The 16,962-nt window shown below is 34.4% G+C and overlaps 1 protein-coding gene across 4 annotated transcripts in view; it reads right to left on the reverse strand.

The window, feature by feature from the left end:
• Positions 1-494: 494 nt before the first annotated feature.
• Positions 495-16,962, reverse strand: part of IFT74 (intraflagellar transport 74) — a 38,568-nt gene continuing 22,100 nt past the window's right edge. For all 4 annotated transcript variants that reach the window (XM_074855330.1, XM_074855332.1, XM_074855328.1 and 1 more), the window contains 7 exons: positions 15,446-15,499; positions 11,426-11,523; positions 10,336-10,462; positions 6,391-6,554; positions 5,594-5,719; positions 3,121-3,181; positions 495-1,348 (listed from right to left, as the gene is read on the reverse strand). In XM_074855330.1, the coding sequence (XP_074711431.1) occupies positions 1,233-1,348; positions 3,121-3,181; positions 5,594-5,719; positions 6,391-6,554; positions 10,336-10,462; positions 11,426-11,523; positions 15,446-15,499 (746 nt within the window). In that variant the 3' untranslated portion in view covers positions 495-1,232. The remainder of the gene's footprint in view (positions 1,349-3,120; positions 3,182-5,593; positions 5,720-6,390; positions 6,555-10,335; positions 10,463-11,425; positions 11,524-15,445; positions 15,500-16,962) is intronic.

The following is a 16,962-nucleotide window of genomic DNA, read 5'->3' on the forward strand; positions in this document are numbered from 1 at the left end:
TGACAAAAATACAGGACTTCTATTTTCATGGACTCAGTGCATTTTCTAATTATTTGACTACTCCAGTCCTATAAGGTGAAGCACATAGTCTACTTATGTTTTGGAAAACTTTTCTAAGAGAGCAGGAAAACTATAAAACCAGACCCCACTGTTTTTTATTATTTTTTGTAAAAGGCTAGATTACTGTCTGGCTAAGATTCCTATCTGTAGTTGAATATGCTTTTTTCCTCTTACAACATACCAGGTGGAGGAAATTATCATTAGGTAGTTTATAATTACATTGCATGTTGAATGTGAGGGAAATGTACACATGGAAATTTTATGTAAAAGTTTTCTGAAATTTCTGCATTATAAAGCACATTGTTATTTCTGTATCAGTTCTGGTTTTGTTCTACACTGAATCTCTTTCTATGTATTTTTGTCAAAGTAGAGGTTGCATATGACACTGCAGCTTGAAACCTGAAGAAAAAGAAACATGGCAGAAAATACAAAAGATTTTCCCTGTTATTCCCTTTATTGGTGAATACTATGAAAGTAAAATGTTCTGCAGAAGGTCAGTATTAGCTGTGTTTCACTATTTTTATCACAGTTCTCTCCTTATAATTACATTAAAAAATATAAAGAAGTTAATCAGTTCTCCATTGGGAAATGAAAATTTGCTGACAGATCCAAAGTACATTTGCTTTTATTATAAGACTTCATACTATGAAGCAGTTCTGACTTAAAAGGATGCTTGTCATCCTTAGATGTTTCCTTACGTGTTATAAATTGCTATTTAAATAGGGGTGGTATGCTGACATTACCACTTATCTTATTATACACTTCATTTAAGATAATGCATATGAGAGCCTGTCAGGCAGTCCTTATTCAGCGAGAACTCCTGGCAGGGATAGTACTACAAGACAATTAAGACATTCATTGTATAAATTCATTGTTTCACATTTCAGATGTGATCCAGCAATGGGCCTCAGTAAAATGTTCTGATGTTTTTACACTCATTGTGTAGTATTTCCTTTTTATTTCTACAAGTTTCTAAAATTCAGTAAAATTTTTAAATGTTTCAAACAGAGGGATACTATTAAACCCTGTGACATCTAAAACCCTATAAAAATACTTTCAAGAATATCTGTTGCCATAGTGGTGAGTGAATGAGCTGACTAGTTCAGCTTTCCATGCTGCCTGTGCACATCTCTTGTTGTTGGTCCATTGGGGCAGGAAGGAAGTGCCTGGGTTCAGTTCTTGGTGTTCTGTAAAGCTTCTATGAGAGCTTTGTTGTATTCTGTGACCAGCTTTCTCACGTTCTTCATTATTGGTTGGTAGTCACTCTCCTGACTTTTTGTTACTATAACTGATTAAAAGAATTAAAGAAACAAACTGCCAGTATAAATACAAGCATAATTAGATATCATAAGGGAACAATAATACAGTAAGTTTCCTCCTGTGAAAACTGTCATGGGTTGCAAATAATGGAAAAAACTCAAATTGGGTCTAAAAGATTTACGCCAATTTAGTATCTGCCATCTCATGCCAAGCATAGTAAAAAAAAGAGATTACATGTCTGAGTCAGTTTTGTTTTCATATATGCAGGCAATATGTCCCTCCTGGAAGACTCTGTCCATTGTTATATTGCAAACAAAACCATTTCAAGGCACTCAGCTATTTACAATCATACAGTCTGGCACTTTAGAACTCCGGCTACAACAGTCCCAGTCCAGGAAAGCAGGACCTTTCTTTTCAGTAGCCCAAGCAGACATAAAACTCCGTATAAGGGTCTGCACTTGGATAGGTAATACATTGCAGAAAGTTAGGAGGCACTTTTAGTATCCTGATCAACTTTTTCTCTTGGTTTGTTTCATTTTTTTCTGTTAGAAAAAATAGGACCTAAGATTCTTGCTTTAATAAAATATTGCGGTAGAGCCTTCTTCATAGAGGAAATGGCTGCAATTACATTACATCGTCCAAGACTTTTTTTCAGAATTTTTCTAAGAATTAGAGTACTTATCAGATACAAGAAACAGGATATTTGGTATATAAAAAAGATAACGCTATATGCAGATCCCATATTATTATTATTTTCCCTGATGACTAGGCTATTACAGAATTGCCTGAAGTATATTCTTGGGCCATTTTCTGAGACATGTGGCAATGTCCATTGTCCAACACACAACACTGGATGATATGGTCTAGTTTTGCTCTTACTTCTACCAATTACATTTGTACTATAATCATTTAACAGTGATTCTATGCATCTTTGAGATTTTAGATTGTTTCCTAAATAATTTTAAAGAAGTTAATTTATTGCAGTGAATTTAAAGTCCCTAGAATATAAAATAAAAGTGCAATGATGCCCTACTTCAATGCCTACAATAACTATGGGGAATAGTACAAGGTAAGAAGAACCACTAGTTCTAATAAAAAAAACTTCAGTGCTTTTGCTAATTTAAAAAACTACCTTATGAAAGTCACTTCCAGTAAATAAGATTTTGCTGATGTTTTGGAAGCTCTTATATGATCAGTGCAATGTAACAAATTAGCATCATCTAATGAGAGAGCTACATTGCAGTTCCCCCCTCCCAGCTCATTTTGCAGTTAAAGCATCTCCCTGTCATATCTTACCACATTTATCTTTTTTCTCTCTCTATTATGCAATTCCTCTTTTATTTGATAAAAATACATTAAATGCATACATTTTGTTGTTTAATTTTTCATCATTCATATTTATGGTGTTTTAAAACTGAGAAATACTATGCAAAGTCACCATGCTATACAGATTTTCAAACAATGCTACACTTGCTGGATAATTTCAGATAAGACTGCATGGATGTGAAGATGATCTTCGTATAAGACCTAATGGCAAAACTGACCCAACAGGAAAAACTCCAGAATGCAAGACAAATCTTATGGTTTAGGACCCTGTAAAATTGTTTTAGACAATACATGTAAGTTTTGCTATATATAATATCTATTAGCTAACTAGACATTTGAAAAACATCGCCTTTCCCCTCCTCCCCTGTCTTCTGTTCCCCATCCCGTCCTGTCTTATTCTGCTGGAGGAAACAGACTTCTTCCTCAATTAATACCATGCATGAATTTTGCTGAATTTCTTAAAGAAAAGGATACATTCCTTCATCATAAAGTTATTTTGCTCATGATGCTGCCACTTCCTCTCCAAATTTGTAAGCTGATAACACAAAAAGAGTCAAAAAAGAAAATTATAATTACACATGTACTTTATGCAAAGAATCTCACAAAAAATGTACCCTATCACCTGATAAGATCGAAGTTATTTCACAAAAAACCCACAGAAATGAGAAACAATGGCAAAATTCTTTGTAAAGCTGCCAATGATTAACCTGTATATAATTCAGCACTTCATACACCTTTTTATACAAAAGCACCGTGTGCAACTGCAGTGGTAGATGGAAAAAGACAGATGAGAATTCAAGACTTGTCATATAGAGAAATGTCTAAGCAAGTCAGAAGTAAAAAGGTGAACACTGCAGGGAGATACTAATTCGCATTATACTTCATATCATTTAAATGATCTCTTCTTAAGAGCAGTAAGATCTAAAATCACCAAAGATACAATATTTCCTGACGCTGTCTTGGACTTTGAGCTATACAGAAGAAACTTCCTCACTTCCATAGCTAAGTTTCCTGTCTGATGCCAGAAGCTGTGATAAGAACAGAGCTGCAGCAAGAAGATTGTAGTAGTGTGGATTAAGTGCTGGCACTTCTTCAATACTTTCAGCATCAACAGGAAACTAATGTGGACATTATATTGATGGCTGCTTCCTTACAATACAATTTTATATTTGTTTTTCTGATGCTACTGTTCAAGGCTCTGCATTTCAAGATATGCAGATGTTATTTTTAAATGCAGAAACTGAAAATCATTCTGAGACTAAACGTTCAGTGGAAACTAGGGTAATAAATTAGGATTTTACTTAAAAAGCTTATTCTTAAACTAGAAGATATGAAAATAGTTGCTACATTACTCAAATCTTACAGTGAAGAACCAGTTATTTAGTGTACTGGTTCACAGCAAATATGGCAGTCATTTATTTCCAAGATATGATATTTCTGACCAATTATAATTTTTATTGCCCCCTTTGTAGATGTTGTTATGTGCAATACAGCTGGTAAAGGAGCCTAGGTTTAAAATACTTTCTGCTATATATCAAAGAAAATATTCAGTGCATTTTTATAATAACTCCTTGAAGGCCACACCTCATACAGTTGGGTGCTTGCAAAAATCACCCAAACCCTCAAGATACCTAAACTATTTGTACTTCAAAATGCTTGAAGCATGTCAACTAATCAGCTATTTTAAGATATAACTTTATTCACCCTCATGACATTTACCTCATGACATAAAAAGAAAAGAAACAAATCCTTTTTGCACACATTGAGATAGAACTGCCACATCTTAATGAACTGAAGAAATGCTGTACAACTACAATTTTATATAAACTTTTTAGCATTATTATGTAAGTATCTTAACCCTGGCTGGGTATCCATTTCTGATTTACATAATCTCTAGGAATAAGAATGTGATCTTGGCACAAAAATATACAATATCTGAAGTCTTGCAGACTTTGGCATGCAGCTTCGGGGATTTATACCATCACCCTAGACTTAGCCCACAATAATCACATGCTATGAATGTATACGTATAGCTCCTCAATTAGAGCTATGCCCTCTCATCTGCTCCATAAAGTTCACTCCAAAAGAAAGTTAACTTAAACATGTATGAATATCACCTCCAGCTTTTAACTGAATTATAAAAAAGTAACAGTTCTAAAGGACAAAGATCTCAACAACCTGAAACAATAAAAACCAGTGAAATGCAGAGAAGATAATAAATTTCCATTTTTCAGCTTATTTTGAGGTCATCCATTTTCCTTCTGTGCATTCAAGCCTATATGCCAGTAAGGTTCTGTTGCCAAGATGACAGCAATTTATGGGTGCTTATAATGCAAGAATCAAAGCTGCTCAAGACTTAATAAACATCGTTTTTCCCAATTCACTTTTGAAATGTAGCTGTAAATATATGCATATACCAAAGTTCCTTGGGTTTAAAGAAGTCTGAACAAACACTAAAACTTCAGTGGTCTGCAAGGAGCAGAAAGACTGGAAAAAGGAAAATGAAATTAATAGTACAGATTGCAAGAAAAAACTTACCATCATAACTTTAAAAGCAAAAGGGATCTTATCTAATTAGTAGTGACTTTTTTTTCTTGTAGTTTCTTTCTAACTTGGTCCTCAAAACTCCTCAAGCAAAAGACAGGCAGAAGGGGAGAGTTCTGAGCAAGATTAATATAAACACTTAAACAAAGGATTCACACAGTTTTTAAGCTCAGAAAGAACTCTGCCTAGTAACTTTGAAATCTAAATATTACAAGAAATTTATTGGCATGATATTAACTCCTGTTTGAAATCAGAAAATATGGCTGTGCATTTACAACACATAACCTTGAAAACTCCTTGAGAAGGAATAAACTGATTCCATCTATACAATGCTTCATGTGTAAGAGAAAACAAAAACTGCAATAGAAACAACTGAGGAGATAGTACGTAGCTTGAGCTATACCTGAGAATGTGTCTCATTCTCTTGCAGCTCTCTCTTTAGTGTCTCATACTCTGTATTCAAGCATTCCATTATCTTCTTGAAAGAATGGCTACGTTTTGTCAATTTTTCTTTGTCATCCTGGAGTCTCTAGTTGGAAAAAAACCCAAGACAAACCAATTAATGGATGAGTTCATTTGCTGTGGACTACAGACAAATTATTTTAATTTAGCTTTCAAGATGCTACTTTTTCTTCCATTCAGAAAAAGATCATACGCATAAAGAACTCTTAAGGCTTTTTTCTAGCAATGCATGCCCTTTTCTAAAGATAATATTCAACAGTTATGACCAAGTTATAGGCTTAGACAATACTATATCAGCACAAGTGGGAACAGCTGATGTTATGAATTTGTAGGAAATTTATCACATGTGAAATGGGAAGTGCTCTAGATGGAGTTTGTCTTAGAGCAAATACATGCAGCATAGATTTTTCTTCTTTGTTTGGGTTCTGTGGTTAGATTGCTAAAGTCAAGTTTATGGGTAGTCATATGTTACAGCAAAAAAGTTCAGATGAATCACTAAATTAAATGGGAAATTTTGTGGAAGGAAGTTATCAAAAGGTATCCAGCTGACAGCCTGCTACATGTACTCAGTTAATGTCACATATATAAGCAGAGAAGCATCTGGATTCACTCGCAGTGGTGTGCAAGCCCAGTTTTCAGCTTTCAGTCAGGATTCTCAGTCATATATCTGGATTCCCCTCCACTAGGTGCTCAAAACCACAAATTCTATATAATCCAAGGTTTAATTCCCTTCATTACCTTTTTCTTTTCTTCTCCTGATGCTTTCAGAGCTGGCAAATTATTATAGACCTGCAACTCCATTTTTGTTTGTTCAATTTTGTCTTTAAGAGAAGCCAGTTCATCAACCATCTTGCCCTCCAAGAGGTCCATCTTCTGTAGGTCCATCTGCAGTTTTTGACTCTCTAGATCACCAGATACACAATCTCTAATTAACAGTACTTTTTATTTCATAATCCATTGCCCAGTATATAAAGGTTTATGCTATACTTAAGCAATACAAACAGCTCCTGCATATCTTTCTGATTTTGATATTCATGGGAATGTTAATGTGAATGAAAGAAAAAAATTTGTTCTTCACAATCATCCCATTAGTCAGACAGACAATTATTGTATATTACTTTACTCCACAACTGAAGAGTAATGAAAACATGGTGATTTTCTGTATCACAGTGTGGTATGTTAAAGTTGTTTATAGCATCAGTCAATTTTAAGTCTTAAAGCAGTGGTATTACCTTACAAAAAGTTGACTGCAAGAATGCAGACAATTTAGAAAATGCAGACAATTTAAAAAATATATTTTTGTTAGTTTTTTTTAGCATCATGTTGGTTTTATTTATGTTGCTTGTATATGATGACTTAAGATTTATGAGAGTAAATAGCCAATTTGCTTTAAATATTCACTCAGTACAGGAAAACACTTCTGTATCTCCACACAGAATAAGAATTGTCATAGATTACAAAATGAGTATGTGCTACAAAATACAGCATTTACTTCTGACAGTCCTAAAAAGAAACAACACAGTTACAGGTAATTAAACAAGTTAGAAGTACGGATGGATTCTTATACGAAGACAGATGTAAAGACTGAAAATGTTCAGACATGAGATGCTTAAGAGAGGACATAATAGAGACAGACAAAAAAAAAAAAAACCAACTTTGATCCAGTTTTGGGGATGTTATCCACACTGAGTGTGGAAGAGTTAGATGTGGCAAGACTTGTTTTGCATGGTTTTCCGACCCACAGCCTTGTCACTATATTTTCTTCATGTTTCTGAACATTTAAACACATGGCTACTTGATCTTATGTTTCAGAGCTGTGTCTAACCCAGAAGAATGATACAAATAATGCAGGTTTTTTTCTACATTCTAAAATATCAGGCAAAGTGGGCTGTTGGGAGGGTTAAGACAGCACAAAGAAACGTCTCTTGGCGTAGACTGTATATGTTGTTCACACACTCAGATTTGTGCTGATCACCTGGAAAAAGGGTAGGAAATCTTCCCCCCAACGTAACCAAGGCAGTATAGGTCTTTATGGCAGAAAGGAGTGGATGCACATATATGACAGAGGGAAAGTTCACTTTTCGAAAACTGGGTATGGTTTCCTTGGTGAAATTATTTGGGGAATTATTTGGGAAAATCTCACTTGATGAAAACCCTGTCACAGCAAGATTTTGGTACTCATCTCTCGTGTGTATTCATGCCATGTACTTCTTTTTTTAGAACATTTCTGGCTTATTACTGAGAGCTTTGATAATTTCTTTAGGAACTTCAAAATAAAGACAAGCCAAGATTTTTGTGTAGAATACATAATTATCCTGAAGGAACACACTTCCATAAGGTAAGACTGAAAGGGTCCTCCATGTGCAAAGAGCATTTATAAATACGGAAAATTTCCACAGTGGTAAAAAAAAGGGGTTTAAAGATAAAAGGTTTGGAACTGCACTGAATGTCTGTGATTCAATGTTTATGATGCCTTCCACCCTAAAGGGCTTAAGAAAACACTTCGCCTGTATCTAGAGTATTTCATAACTGCCCACAGTTTCACTTTCAAATTCCTGGTATTGGTCAACATCAGATTCTAAAACATGGCTGAAGAGATCACAGCTATACTTCTCTTGTTCTACCGCACTGTGGTTTAAAGACAGACAAATGCTTAAGGACCTCAATAAATCAGGGCTTTAACATTAAAAACAATAAAAAAGATTTATGAAATAAAAATAATTCAAATTGGAGAGAAATGGCAGAAAACAACTTTAGATTTTCTTAGGATTTATTTAGGCCTAATCACAGCATTTTAGCTTTTCATATAGTCATTTATAATTTGTTATTTTAAAATAATAAATAGTTGACTAGTTGTGATTTATTTTACATGTAAAGAGTAATAACAACATAAATGCCAAAAAGCCAGAAAGGATTCTTAGACTGTTCTATCTATATACAGATAAAAACTATGGTGGGACAGCAATGGGCTATTCCTATCCATTCACAATTTCTGGAGAAAAAGGAAGAAACTAGAAGGGGTGAATTTATCCTTAACCAGCAACAGCCTCAATGAAAAAAACTCAAAACTCAAAAACCTCAAAACTTCTCTAGGGGAAGAGACAGGAAGAGGATGCAGCCCAGTTCCTTCTGATAGACCATGAAGTTGCAGCGTCTAGCAGGCAGTGTGTACACAGTAGCAAACTCTCAGATCAAACTACAGTGACCCAGGGAAATGTTTTTGGGAAACTATGCCATCAGCACTTTTGTTTACTCTTCATGGTTTCCTTTTCTCTGCCCCCCCCGCCCCTCCCCTTTTTTTTTTTTTTAAAAGCATTCTGCTGGTGGACTTTTTATATCTCTGCTATGGCAATAAAATATGGAAATCCAGATTTTAATCACAACAAAAGAATCCTGAAGATGACTGTGCTATAATTCAAGGGTTAGGAAGAACTTCAACTGTGCAAACTGAACATTCACTGTATATTTGAGAGAATCTTAAGTTGTTTATTACAGTATCTGTGACTCCTTCCTGTCAGAAGTTTACTTATGAATCATTTAAATGATCTGCTGAAAATTACGTACTGTAACTTCCTTCTCTCCCCTTGTGAAGAAAGAAATATATCTTTCAATCATGTCTCTATAGTGCTATGTGCTTCCAGAACATCCTTATATTGTAAAGTAGTGAGAACTGATGCTTACACGAAAGAACAAAAAGTCATATTTGAACTTGTAATGTATGGCCCAGCTTTTTAAACTAAGCTAGAACTGCAAAACGGGTATTTGTAGACAAGCGAACACTAAATGTTCAAACACACAACAGAACAATTTCTGTAACATTTTGTGCATAACAACTACTTATTTGCACATAACTACTTTGAAGTTATAACACAGGCTCCTGTTTTGAAAATTATTACACAGTACAGCACATAACAGCATTCTAACAAAATGATTTACGGTTCTTAACTCCTGCCCCTTCCTTTCAGCCAGACAAACAAGGAAAGGCTTGCTGAAGCAATAATGATATTGGCAAAGGCTTAGAATTATGAGAACAATTCCACCATAAACAGTGCAAAAAAAGAACTAAATAGATAGTTGTTCTGGAAATGAAAGAAAAATACTGTCTGCTTTTTGAAATTACAGGCAAGATCCTGCAGATTCTTACACTTAACTATTTGAGTATTTCCAAAATGAAGACAAAATGAATATTCACTTTGCAGAGTCAGATCCTGAGAATTTGAGAGCTACTCACTGTGGTTCCCAGTTATCCTCCCATGGTACATACTGCTTTAGGAAAGCACAAACCATAAGTAAGTGATACTAAGTACTACATTTACAAATAATAGATGGTTAGATAACTGTGGAAGTCTCAGTTTATTAAATGCTATTTGAAGATTGTGAAAAATATTTATTTCGAGGTGGATATTAGTAAAGTACAACTTCTAGCTCAAAAAACTTTGTACCCCTCTATAAAAATACATCTGTTAAACATATATAGCTGCAAGGAAGCTGATCATTTACTTATAATAGTAATTGAAATACTCCTGAGGAATATATATAACTTGTTACCCACAAGAGTTTCAATTTGTCAACTTGTCACTGTATTTTAATATTTGGAGATCATTGATCTTGTTATCAGTGTAACAACTCAGGGAATTTTAATTTTTTTAAGGAATGAATTTGAAAATTCATTGCTGATCTCACCTGTAATCAGATTCTTAGCAGTGCTCTGTGATTTCTGCATTTCATTTGATTTGAAAGTGAGGTCTTCCTGCATAATCTTCAGCTCTTGATTGGTAATAGATGAAATTTGTTTCATACGATTCACATTCTGTGTGTTACCAATAACAATAATGAGAACGTGCCGTATCTTTGAAACAAAAAACAGCAACTGGACAAGTAAAAAACTCTCCTGTCCTAGTGCATTGCCTATTATTTGGCTCTTCTACCACAAAGACTGAAAATACTGGAGATAGTCAGAAGTGATATAAATGTGAACAATTTTCATTCAGCCAATTTTTGATAAAAGATGTACTGACAGGCTAGTGAAGATGCAAGAAAAATGTAGCAAGTGAAAACTGTGTAGCCATAATGATCTCTTCTAAAGTACGTGTCATTGTGTAAAATATACCTTATGGTATACCATACTGAGTTAGAAGGCAATTAAAGTGATGATATAATCAAAGTATTACTCAGCTGAAAGATTTCTATAAGATTAAAAAGAACATGGGAACCAAAAATACTTAAAGAAAAAATGATTCAAAAGTGCAAAAAATAGCAGACTGCACTTGGGAACAATTTCTGAAGTGTTTACATTAAATATTACATGGCAGGGTATTGCAAACATAATTTTAGTAGATCAAGACAGACAACTGGAATATTGTCAGTTACTTAACAGTAGGGACAGAATACAGATGAACTGAGATTTGCAGACTTTAGGTAAACAAAGTATTGCAGTAGTTTTATTTGCAATATTCTGACCTGTTTATCATTAATGGAATAACGTTCATTATAGCAGTGATGACGAGTTACAGCAATTATGCAAACACTTCTTTTATTCTGGTCACAAGTATTATGTAATATTCAAAACTCTCCAGAAATAAAAAGAAATTAAACAATTTTTTTTTTTTTAACTACAGCTGTACATGGTTTAATACTTAATCCTTTTAGGAGATTATTATGCAGACACTGACTGGATAATATATAAACCCCACAATCTTTCTTTATCCATTCATTCTCCTGCTCTGTGCTTCTAAATTCCTAACTTGTCACAGGAAGAGGGAAATGCACTTACCCTGCTTGAGTGTTCCAGGAGTGCAACAATGTTGGCTTCTATTTGGCCTTTTCGTTCCAATTCCTGATTCTTCACATCTTCAAAATTCTCAAGAAAATCTAGAGATCAACAAACATGATAAAGAAGACTGCTATATGCATGGGTACCGCACAAGTCCTTGTCGTTTCCAGTCAAAACTTTGTATTAAATTGATAAGCTGTACAATTTCAAACAGGTTACCAGAGTCCTTGAAACTTGTCAATTTATGGGTTGGAAGGAGGACGTATTTTCCAGAGACATGTATTTGACTGATTAATGACATGAGGTCACCACCTTCTTGGATACTGTTTAGGTGAGAATTGCCACTCAATGGTAAAGGAGTTTCATCACCATTATTTCTGACACCTTTCTGAATGCTTGTCCCAGCAACTGTTGGTCTTAATTTTTCTGAAAGCTATCAAAATGGGCTAGTAAATAAAGAAAACAGGTGATTTCACTATCTAATGGCCTGGACTAAATGCCAAACACTGCTAAGGACCCGAGACCAATATTCACTTGGCATCATATCTTTCTGTATGATGTCCTTTTGCTACATCTCTAATTTATGTTCATTCCAGTAAGTGTCCAACCTAATCTGACAAGACAGTTTTAATGGTGGTATGCACTCTGTATTTGTATCCTAGGCATACTACATTGTATTTTTGGTGCTGCACATCTTGAAAAAAAGGTGCTGGACACATCACATGAAAGTCAGAAGTCCATCAAGAAGCCACCCAGGGCTATAAGTTATGATCATCCATCTCCTGCTTGGTTTCCTCCTGAAACATGGCTTATATACACAGGAGCACTCAGGAAACATAGGAGTTTGGAAACTTTCTAAATGGATGAAAAAGGTGAGAAGTGCTTGTTTGAGCAAGAAGGATTAGATAACAGTAAATTCAAGATGGATTATTTGGGAAGAGAGAAAGAAGACAGGAGGAACCACTTAATGGAAATACTGGCAAATCCTGAAGGGATGAGGATGGGCTAGAAAACTGGATCCCAGAGCATCCATGATTTTTTAAAAATTACTAATTTTAAAATTCTTTACTAATGAAACATTTATGGATAAGAAAACTATTGTAATTTCTGTAATATATTTTGTGTTTAAAACATTTGAGCTGTTCTTTCCTTTTCTGTTTAAAAAACTAAGTGGGTAATTTTTACTAAGAGAATCACTCAGATGACCTAACACAAAACTTTCAATCACATTTAACTATTTAGTGCTCTAGTGCTGAGCAAAGGCTTCATTAACAGCTCTCTCTTGTGGGGGTCTAAGACACTTCTTTTCAACATAACAGATTGGGCCATGGACTTCAATGCATTTTAGCAAGAGGTCTTAAATGCTGATTGCATTATCTTGATAAACCCACTTATTTGCTTCCAAGGAAGCTGTAGGCAATGAGGATATTGAATCTTCCAAAGGATGTATGTAAGGGAAGGCAGAGGAGTGAAATAAAAGCACCTTCATGAAAGAAAAGCATTCTCACACGTTTATAAATATGAAATGAGAATAAAACTAACATACTTTACATACACAAATATATAATTTTATAAACCTGACCCCAAAACCGTGGAATTAGGACCTTAGAATTGTACCTACGTGATTTAACTACTGTTTTTCTCCTTTGGCATTCTGGACCTTTTTAGGTGTTTTTTTTTCAAACCTTCTTTGAATTTATTTAAAAACATTAAGCAAGGTCTGTATTTACATCTCATCTCACTGTCTTTCTGCAAGCAACTCTCCTTTTCATCACACCTGTCTGATTGACCTTGTTTCGTTTGAGTGCTACGTGTTTCACAGATTCATAAAAAATTGAATGGAAGAGACTGCAAGAGGTCATCTGATTAACTCACTTCAGGACAAAGACAACTGTATGTCAGTAATTCAGATGTTTGTCTATACTCTTCTTACATACAGGCTCATGATAGATACTCTACAATCCCCCTGAACAATCTATTCCAATGCTTGGTGAATGTTAACGTTAGGAGGTTTTTTCTAATATCCAACCTGAAATCTTCATGCAACTATTGGTATATTACTCCTTTTCTGTCCTCCACGGATATGCAGAGATAGATTATTCACTTATTATTGGAAAGAGCCTTTTTACATATTTGATGACTGTCATAAATTCTCTAAAATAAAAGACTCATTCTTTAATATTTCCTTGCAGGTCATGCTTTCCACATTCTCCATCAGTCTCTCTTCAGGACTGTCAACCTCTTTCTTTATCTGCAGAACTAGAGGCAATACTCCAACTGAAGCCTTCCTCAGTGCACAGGGAGCAAGATTACTTCATGTGTCTGACAAATGACACTCCTATGCATACCTACTGCTGTGGTTATATTCTCTTCCATGTTAGTGTGATACTGCTGAGCCATGTTCACTTTTTCTTTCACTGTAACTCTGAGCCATACCATAGAGCTGTGACTAGTGAACTACTTGTTCTGCATTTTTGCTGCTGATTCCTCTGCCCAAGTGTACAAATTTACACTTAATCCTTTTTGAACTTCTTGTACCTAATTTCTAATCTGCCACAGGTATTTTAAATTCTAACGCTGTCCTTCAACACGATTTCAGCTTTTCAGATGCAGCATTTTCTGTGAACTATATATTTACTCTCTTTCCTGTCATCGAACTGATTAATAAAAATATTGACTAACCCGAACATCCAACACACTGCAAAACTCCACTCAATACTTCCTTCCATCTTGACAGTGAATCCTTCATAATTAATAATTTTTTAATCAAAAGCACAGTGTAGGTTAATAATGGATTAATAATATTTCCTTAGCTTGCTTCTAAGAACATGAGACAGCAGTAGAAGATGTACTGAAGTCACAGTACACACCATCTGCTGCTTCTCCCTTATTCTGCAATATTATTCTGTCAAAGAAGGAAATTAGTTGTTTGTTCTTGACAAATCAATTCATATTCCTGTTTCTGTAATGTTTACAAATTGTTTGCTTGCTTATTTTTTCTACAATCTTTCTGGAAATGGATACTAATCTGACTATATTTCCCCAGCTGTTCAAGACAGGTACCGTGTTTGCTTTTTTCCCGTCTTTAAGATTCTTGCATGTTCCCCCAAGTCTCTCAGTTAATCTCAAATTGTTCTGGAACTGCATCAATATCCTCTGATGAAGGGCAGAAGTAGAACCAAAATCCCAAAAGTCAGAAGGATCATGAGGCCCTGATTTCATGGTCTGTATTCATACCAAAAATCAAGATCAAGCAAGCTTTTGCCTTTCTGCTTCTCAGGAAATCTGGTAATTTGAACACACAAAAACTCTCTAACTACGTTCTTATCCATCTTTCCTCACTGTCAGCTGAAACCTTTCTTTCAGTATCATGCTGGCCATAAATTATATTGAACATTTTTAGAGAACAAAGAGGTATTATATACTTTTGCCTTCTTGGCATATTTATTGATAATTTTCCCCTTTTTCTGAGTAACAGAACAACTTTTTTTGTAATCTGCCCATTACAGTATACTAGCAATAGGGTATATTTTAAAAACAGGTCCGTTTTCATCCTCTGTTAATTGCTGCTGAGGTCTCTATAACATTAGAACCTTTTAATATGGAAGAAAGCTTTAGTAGCATTCATCTTGAATAAACAGATATGAGAAGCCTTAATTTTAAAGAATTCCAAAGTATCTATGCTTGTCCATTTTGAAGTGCTGCTTTTAATCAGACCTCAACAGCTGGTTTTATATATCTTCTATTTACATTAATTTCAGCCTTGCTTTCATTAAAAAAAGCTGTGTTCCTAAGACCTTTAATGTTTGATGAAAAGCATTGAAAGCTGCTCCAAATATCTGTGACTGTCTTATGAGTCCTAAGATATCAATTATCTTGTCCTAAGATAGATCACAGAAACTTTATGCAAAGATCAGGACATCAGCTCTTTTAGGGTCTAAATTAACTGAGTGTTAACAATACAAGAAAACCTGTATTTTGGTGTAATTAGCCCTAATCAAAGGAAATTAGACAACTTACTATCCATGCTTTCTTCCCTCTTCTTCAGCTCTTTGTATTTCCAATTTTCCTCTCCTGCAAGAGAAATAACATTGATTTAACTTTATATTGTCTCAGTCCTGGAATCCTTTTGTTGGCAAAATGTCAGTTTAAAAAATACAAATTCTACATGCCTAGGAACTACAGGATTCATCCCATGTCATTAATGTAGTCACTCCAACTAACTATGTCATACACACTTTTATATTAAAAAAAAAAAAAAATATAATTAGCTCAATAAATCAGCCTCAATGCAATTTTTAGAACCTTTTAGAGATCAGAATTTTTGATAAATAAGAGTGGCTTAAATACTTTGTTTGAACAAAGGAAGTTCACAGGATTTTTCTGAACACAGATGAATTTCAGTAATAGAGAACAAATGCTTTTGTGCATTCAGGCACCATTGTTAGTTAAAACTTTCTGCAGCTCTCCTTAACACATGAACCATTTCAATGGCACTTTCACATATTAGAATGGACTTTCATAAGGATATGCTGCTTGTAAGTAACAGTGTGACAATCTCAGGGAAATATACAAGAAAACTGTACAAGCAATGATATAAGAAAATAAAATGCACAGAAGACTTTCTGCAATTAAGTTTAAAAGAACATTTCCATACACATTCTTTATAGTGGTATTAGGAGTAATGAATAACATACGATATATAATTCACAACATCTTTAAATCCAACCACCGACTCTCTTAGTTAAAATGTAATAGTAAAATGGGAGACTTGATGTATTTGTCACAAGTTTCAAGAAGATGAGACAATTCAGCTCCTAAGAATAATTTTAAGTTTCAAATATCTAAATTTGTAATTGTTTGAGTCTTGGGTATTGATTATTTTTCAGCATAATCTTGTAACTTTAAAGAATACAAAGAAAAAGAATGAGGCACATACAGATATAACTGAGCAAGCAAATTTTTGCAGGTCTTTTTACTTGTATGCCCCCAGGCTTTCCTTTTTATCTAGTATATACAAACAATAGGAACACCCTCGGGCCCCAAGGGAACTGTGATTCTGCTTCAGCTTCCTTGCAGCTGTGGCTTTGTTCCTTGCTGGACTCTCTCTTTCATTTTGCAAGGCAAGTCTCCAAAACTTTGCAACTCAGTCTGTTCTACTGTTAAGTCTAGCTACAGTAAGCCATCAAACAGAGAACTACATGATCTGTCAAGTGTTTAAAGAAAAAAAATATTTGAAATTAAGACCACAACTTTTAAAATGTCTTTACAGATAAGTTTTCTTTAAAATACGGCATTATTACATTGATATCTTAGGCTTTCGTACAATTTATGAAGTGTTAAGTCTATTCTATTGTGACTTAATCTTGATTTTCACTAATCAGTTAAAGGTAACTGCTAATATATGGAACATATAATAAGTGGGTGAATTTTTTACTTATTTAATTTTTGTTAAGTGAAAACTAAAAATAGTTACTTCTATTTATGGTCTGTTTATTTTTTTTTTCCCTGCTCTGTTTTTAGCACTGAAATATTTA

Source organism: Strix uralensis, chromosome Z (genome assembly GCF_047716275.1).
Source record: "Strix uralensis isolate ZFMK-TIS-50842 chromosome Z, bStrUra1, whole genome shotgun sequence".
Classification (NCBI taxonomy): domain Eukaryota; kingdom Metazoa; phylum Chordata; class Aves; order Strigiformes; family Strigidae; genus Strix; species Strix uralensis.